This window comes from Gavialis gangeticus, unplaced genomic scaffold, assembly GCF_001723915.1.
Source record: "Gavialis gangeticus isolate Ggan-Ray unplaced genomic scaffold, GavGan_comp1, whole genome shotgun sequence".
NCBI classification, from domain to species: Eukaryota; Metazoa; Chordata; order Crocodylia; family Gavialidae; genus Gavialis; species Gavialis gangeticus.
This window is the reverse complement of record NW_017729034.1, coordinates 12,720,967-12,728,154: the sequence shown is the minus strand read 5'-3', so window position 1 is coordinate 12,728,154 and position 7,188 is coordinate 12,720,967. Positions and strand designations below refer to the sequence as shown.

The 7,188-nt window shown below is 47.9% G+C and overlaps 1 protein-coding gene across 1 annotated transcript in view; it reads left to right on the top strand.

Annotated features, from left to right (window-relative positions):
* Positions 1-7,188, top strand: part of SPAG17 (sperm associated antigen 17) — a 469,533-nt gene that overhangs the window by 301,818 nt on the left and 160,527 nt on the right. The window contains exon 26 of the mRNA XM_019526871.1: positions 2,681-2,952. Within this exon, the coding sequence (XP_019382416.1) occupies positions 2,681-2,952 (272 nt within the window). The remainder of the gene's footprint in view (positions 1-2,680; positions 2,953-7,188) is intronic.

Genomic DNA, 7,188 nt, shown 5'->3' with positions numbered 1-7,188 from the left:
GGTGGGAGGTCTGTAATAGACTTCCACCATTGTGTTGCCTGTGCCCTGTTCCCCAAGTATTTTAACCCAGAGGGTCTCCAGTCATCCACCCTGGTCATCAATGTCAGCTTGTAGGGACGTATAGCTCTCCTTGACATCGAGTGGACAAAAGGGGCAAGGGTGTAGATCTCTAGCTGTTTATACCCATGGTCCAGTCATGGGTGGAGTCCCACCAGGTCTCTGTTATCCCTATGACATCATAATTATTTGTGTTAAGCAGGAGGACAAGTTCCTTCTGTTTATTCCCCAAGCTCCTGACATTTGTGTACAGGCAGGCAAGAGTCAACTTCAATGCATTTTTAATCATTGCACCAGCATACCATTGTACACAATGTAAACTCCAGTGAATCTTGGCTGCTTGTAATATCCATCATAAGTTATAGTATATAGAAGTTAAATATGTGCACCAAATGGTACCAACCAGCACAGTGGCTTAGATTACTGATATGCAATCTGAGTTACTAGGGGAAAAAATCATGTCTCACTTTTATTTTCAGGTCTTCTTTTACTTCCAATATTTTCCTGTTTGAGGTATATGCAATCAGATAAGTTTGGCATGAGATACAGTGGAGAGGAATTTTGAACAAATCATATTCAGCATAGGATTCTGAATCAATAATACTTATCAGTTGTGCAGTTTCTTTAAATAGTTGACTGCTAAACATGGGGTTACTATGAATCCGTTTGTCTGCATCTGAGGCCCCCTCTACACAATAAAGGTATTGCACAATTTACTGGTTAATTGCACAGTTACCTTGAGACCAGCTACAAATGCAAAGTAGATATCATACCATAAAAAGCTCCAACCAGCTATAAAGTTAAAACTCAAAAATGTGTATATTACCTTTATAGCTGGTTACTATCAAGCTTTAATTTGCACATGTAGGAGGGTCTCCCCTGTGGCTGAGAGCCCTGTCAGCTGACAGGACTCTGAGCTGCAGGAGTACACCATGACTAGTCTGGGCTGGAAATCACACAACTGGAGGGACTAGCAGCTGTCAACTAGATCCTGACAGCACCCTTCAGCTACCAGGACCCAGAGTCCTCCCAGAGTCCTGCAGCTGCAGACATTAGGTTTCCACAGCATGCCTTTTGATGCCAGGGTCCAGCTGAGTCTTGGTAGCCACAGGGTGTGGATGAGATCTCCCAGCCCCAGGAGTGCATGGAACCCCCCAGGGCTATGAGACACAGCTGCCTCAATCTTCTAGCTGCGAGGATTTCATGGATCACCAAGGCTGGAAGATTACAACTCAGTCCTAGATGTGCATTGGGCACCCAAGTAGCTGGGAGCCCCTCAGCCAAGGGGGCTTCTTGCCAGTGCAGGGGGAGCCCAGGATCAGTGCAGTATGCATGGCATGGCAGGAGGTATGATTGTGTGTATTGTATATTAGATCCCATTGAGCCTTTACATGCACGTGTAGAAAGGGTCTAATTAAATTCTTTGTTTCAGAAACTGCATCTGTTTTTTATGTTTGTAAAGCATCAAGCAGCTTGAAAGCATTTTTTTTTTTAGTAACATTTCTCACCAGTATTGACAGGGTATAGACATGGTGGATGATTTAGTGTGTAGTAAATTGAGTTTTCTGTATAATGAAAACGGAGCAGACATACAATGTATAGCCCTATTATATACCAAATTGCTCAAATCCAAGGTAAAGTTACCCCCTTGAAAACTGTATAGTACTTTTATTATATGGGAAAGTCACTATGTGGATTATGTTGTGTGTACACTCCCTAGTCAATTTAATCCCAGGGGGTATGTCTATACGTGAACCCTTAAAGTGACATAAAGTGATTTACATCACATTAGTCACCATATTTAAGATACATTAAGAATTCTGCTTGGCTCAGCCCGGGGAGGCTGGGTGCAGTGCAGGCAGGTCAGGCAGGCAACACAGGGAAAGCCACGCCAGGCACTGGAACCAGACACGGTCCCAGCCTGCCTGGGGTGAGCTGAACAGAGACCCCGGGCACTGATACCACCTCTTCCATGGGCAGTATCCTGCCAGCAGGTAAGCTGCGTGTTTGCCTGGGGCAGAGGTGGCTGCAGAAGAGAAAGCAGCTCTGGATGCTGGGGTCAGATACAAGTCACAGTCTCCCTACTGTACCAGGCAGGAGCCCCATTGCAGGCTTCTGAGGGTTCCTGAATCCCAGGCAGGCAGTGAGGCATCCTGCCCCTGCAGGGCTACATTTCCCAGCCAGCAAACCTACCCTGAGGCAGAGGCACTATGGAGCTGCTAGTGGATGCAATACTCACTGCCACCTTTTTCTTCCTGGCAGCACCAGACATCAGAGCGCAGCCCAGGGAGCTGGGGTCTGGCTGTCCAGGGTGCTGACCAGGGCACGTTGTAAGGGCGTATGCCCAGTGAGTCACATTAAAGTGCCTTAAGTTTAGGGGTGTGTAAATTCACATGTAGACACACCCAGGGTAGCTGTTTCTTCAGTGCAAACTAGCTTCCTCCACTACCTAGTGGGTAGCCAACTCAGGAGAGCTGGTCAGGTGTCCACTTTTTAATATAGATTAAAAGACTGAATAAATTACTTAATAGTAATTTTGCTGTGTGGCCACACTTTTAAATAGAGTTGGGCTCCTTTGAAACTGTTATTAACATGCTGTTAAATTTTACAACTTTGTTCTCAGATATGAAAGATGAAGCCAAGGCAAGTAGTGAACCAAAAGCAGCTGAAGCCAAGGAAGGAAAACTGAAGGAAAATGAATCCAAGGAATGTGTGGCCAAGGCAGAAGAGGCCAAGCAACCTACTCTGGAACTCCTGGTTAGACAGAGTTATCCCCTACGTATGAAGTATTCCCATCAGTACAAATCAATGAAAAAAACAATAGAACAAGAGATGTCTAGGGTCATCACCAGCCAAGGCACTGTCATAAAGTACATGTTGGATGGATCTACCCAGGTACAGTAATAGAGTTAGAATAGAAGTGGGTTACCTGAGCAATGCAAGTAGATGTGGAATATTGTTTCTGTCTGTAGCTAGTGTTCATGAATAGGGAAAAAATGATTTCACATGTTTTTGGGAAAGTGACCAACTAAAAGTGTTTTTAATTGTAGCTGTGTTGATCAAGGACATAGGCACATTTTGTTGGTCTAATAAAAGATTTCACATCTAAAAGTGTGGTCCTTTGGGAAAGACTTGACAGAGCTGGCCAGAGCTCTGCTATCTAAGACCATGATGTCATTCCTAGAGTATGGCTTTTAATACTTGTGCAGTAATATTAATACAGCACTGATTTCCTGTCCAGTTTACCCTGCATTGTCCAATTATTAGAGCAGGGGTGGGCAAAATATGGTCTGCAGGCTAGATCCAGCCCATGAAGGGACTTTGTCTAGCCTGCAGCTGGTCCCTCAGTCTTACTTGGCCCAGGCACCATCTGGCCTATGGTGCATCCTGCTGCCCTCTGAAAATGCAGTGGGACTGTAGCTGGACTGCTTTTCTTGGCAGTCCAGGTGGCAGCAACTTCTTCCAGCTGCTGCCACTACTGTCTCCAGCACTGTGGTACTGGTGAGGACCCACACACACAGCCCCAACCCTGGTCCACCTTGTGCCTGCTCTGGACTTGGCCTGGCAGAGTGAACCAGCTCCAAACCAGCTGGAACCCGCACTCACAGCCCCAATCCCAGCCTGCCCAGCACCTGTGCCAGACTCACCCATCCATGCTGAGCAGTAGCGACAACAGTGGCAGCTGGGCAGAACCTGCTGCTCAGCTCAGGGGAAAAGCAGCCTCTCCCCCTCATTGCTGCCAGACCCTTCTTGCTGCAACCACCTGGAGCCTGTGCCTGGGCTGCCCTGTGGCTCCTCTGCACTGTCCCTTTGGGCAGCTTAGAGGTGGCAGTGACAGCAGTGGAGAGGAGCCACAAGGCAGCCTGGGCACAGGCTCTGGGCGACTGCAGCAAGAAGGGCCTGGCAATGATGAAGGGAGGGGCCACTTTTCCCACGTGACAAGCAGCAGCTTCTGCCCAGCCACTGCCACTGCTCAGCGTGGGCTGGTGGTCCAGAACAGGCACAGGGTGGGCTGTGGTCAGAGGTATATGTGCAGGTTCCAGCTGGTCCACTCCAGCCAAGGCGAGTCTGGAGGGGGCACAGGACAGACTGGGGTTGGGGCTGGGGCTTTACGCTATTGGCGGTGGCAGGGAGGAGCTGCAGGGTGCATGGGCTCCAGGCTGTTGTGGGGCAGGGGAGGGGGCTGCTGACCAACCCAGAGTATCTCCCCAGAACTACCTATGTTGCCCACAGGCCCAAATAATTTCTTGGCTGCCCCTGGTTTAAAGGAATAATGTAACCTGTAGGAGACCTGAATTCAGACTCCTGAAATGGAGGAAGGAATTAAAAGTATTTTATTTCAGTATTAGGTAAAATAGAGTATATGGAACCCAGTCTTAGCGGTTCTGTTAGAGTAGAAACTAATGTTGCCTGATGTTGTATTTGTTCAGCATGCATGGCCAGCAAATAAGCATCCACAGTACTGGCCATGACAAAAGGTAGTATGAAATAGTGCTACTTTATTGAAGCATATGACTATTTACTTTGTGGTAGGAAAAAGCCAGCAGCCCAGGCTGTCTGTGCTCTCTGACAACCTAGGAAAGGTGCTCTTGGGGCTTGAGGAACCCTATGCTGTGCACAGAGGGCATTCCTGCACAGGATCAGCTCTCTCAGGCCCAGGAGCACTTGCCTAACTTTTCCTTCCTAGAGACCTACCAAGGAATCCCATGGGACCTCTCTGTAGGTGGGGGAAGTTGGGGTTTCCCACTTGTGGAGGCCTGCCCTGAGATCTCCAAAGGCATGTCTGTAAGTGGGGAAAGCCTGCTTGGGACCCAACATTGAGGCATGAGACCTGAAGAATCCCTGGTACCCCTACTCTGAGACCCATGCTGGGTCCCACAGTGACCCATGCTTCTTACAGAGGCACAGGGTGGCACAGGTCCTGGCAAAGAGATGTGGAAATTTCTCTTTCCCACAAAAAGGTGTGGGAATTCCATCCCAGGGAACTCCTGGCACCCTATGACTCCTTGCCGGGCCCCACAGTGACTGATGCCTCCACATGAAGCACAGGTGTAGGTTCCAGCATGGAGGCCTGGTGAGGTACAAGTTCCTTAGGTCCCATACCACCACACTTCTCCTTGCCAGCATGTACACTGACCCATGCTTCATGCAGAGGCTTGGCAAAGGCCAGTTTGGGTCCTGGCAACTTGTGCTGACCCATGCCTCTGCTGGGTCCAGTGAGGATCCCAACAAAGAGATACAGGGCAATAAGGGACACAAGGAATCTCTGGGCAAAGAGGACATATCACCCATTGTCCTTTGTCCATTGTCCCAGTATAGAACAACAAGTGATGTGTTTCACCAAAAAAGCAAATTTGCTGTGGCACCCCGCCCAGCTGATCTGCTTCTGTGTTTTTACCCTCGATATTCTCAGAACATGCCTAATGAGGTGGGCCTCTCAGGAAAAAAAAAAGTGGAGGAATTTCTAGTGTGTGGATCCTGATGGGATTTAAAAGTGAGATAAGTACTGAGCTGCTCACAAATGTCAAGGCTGAAAGGTTTTGAGCCCCAGAACTTTAGGAGCTCATGGAATTTTAAAGTTGAAAACTTAAATATCTATGGGTTTCAGAGAACCCCAGTGTGTCTGCATATTGATACAGCATGCTCTGTGACTTGCGGAGCTCCCCATGGGTCCAGAAATTTGGCAGCAGAAGAGTATCAATTATTGTCACTGCTGTCCCGCTGCGAAATTTTCAGATCCTTGAGGACCCCTGTGGGGTTGAATGGCTTGGCTCTGCAGGCCAGATCTGGCTTGTGGGCCAGAGGTTGAGCACCCCTTCAGTAGACTCCAGCTTCCTGACTTTTCATATCACATTACCAATTGTGGTTGGGATAGAAATGAGCAAGGACTCAAGAAATACTTGCTTCCTTTAAGTGTAGCTCTTTGGATATATTGTCCATATTTATTCCACAGGCTTTGCTCCTTTCCCACTTCTGTATAGTGCTATAGCACCTATATTCCAGATTGGCAAATGAACAGCCCACCTGCCCTTTATGCCCTTAGCTGAGGGGAACAAGGACACTCAAGCCATGTCTGTGATGCAAACTTATTGTGTCAGGCAGTGCGGTCCCCAAACATATCTCACTTCTCTTTGTGGGCTTCCTCCTGAACTACAAGCAGCATAGCTATGTGTGCATGGTGATGTAAATAGGCTAATTAGCATGTGGGTGGGCTAACCAGCACTGACTTGCAGTTCAGGAGGCAGCTCACATAAAGTAGTGCATTGTGTTTCAGGACATCTTTATATAATGCAATAAATTTGTACTCCAGACAAGCCATCACAGGGCATATTTAATCCAGATAGTCAGGGGTGGTCAAGTATTCTCATCTTGCACACACAAGATGCATGTGTCCTAACAGCTGAATAGACACGGACAGCACATCTCAAAAAACCAAGTACTATGGGGTAAGTAATGTCTTATTTTTCTATGAGCTGCTTTGGCTGATTAAAAAAAAAAAAATAGGGACTACAAGCTTCAAAAGTACCCACTTCAGGACAGAGACCTGTACATTGATCCTTGTATACTAGCAGGTCTGGAAGAACTTGCCCATAAAGACATCCACAATTTAAATAGAATTATCTTTATTTTTACTTTTGTACCGGCACCTTGTAATTGAATATGCACACAGCTTTTATATTTGTACTGTAACTGCTGCCAGTGCCATCTTGTCCTGATACTCATTCCTCTTTCAGTAGCTCACTCTGCAAAATTCTTTTGTCTTTTTCTCTGCAATTCTACACTTTCCATTTTATTTACTTTACTAGCTAATTGCCTATCAAGAATGATGCATTTCAGGGAGTGTTTACATGCCCCCCGCCGCATACCCTTTCGTTCACCCTTCAGGGCCAGCCATGTAAAGACTCCCTCCACTGCCGCCGCCTCCTCCAGCATCCAGCATGGGGGCTCCCTCCCGCTGTCTGCTTCTGCCTGGCAGCAGGGCTTTCCCCTGCCTCCCTTCCCCTCCCTGCTCCCATCCCTTCCTCCCGCCTCCCCCTTCCCACCGTTAAACCCTCCTCTCCGCTTCCCTCCCTTCCTTGCTGCTTGGCCTCAACAGCCGCCACCTTGACCCCCCCCTCACCTCCCCCCACC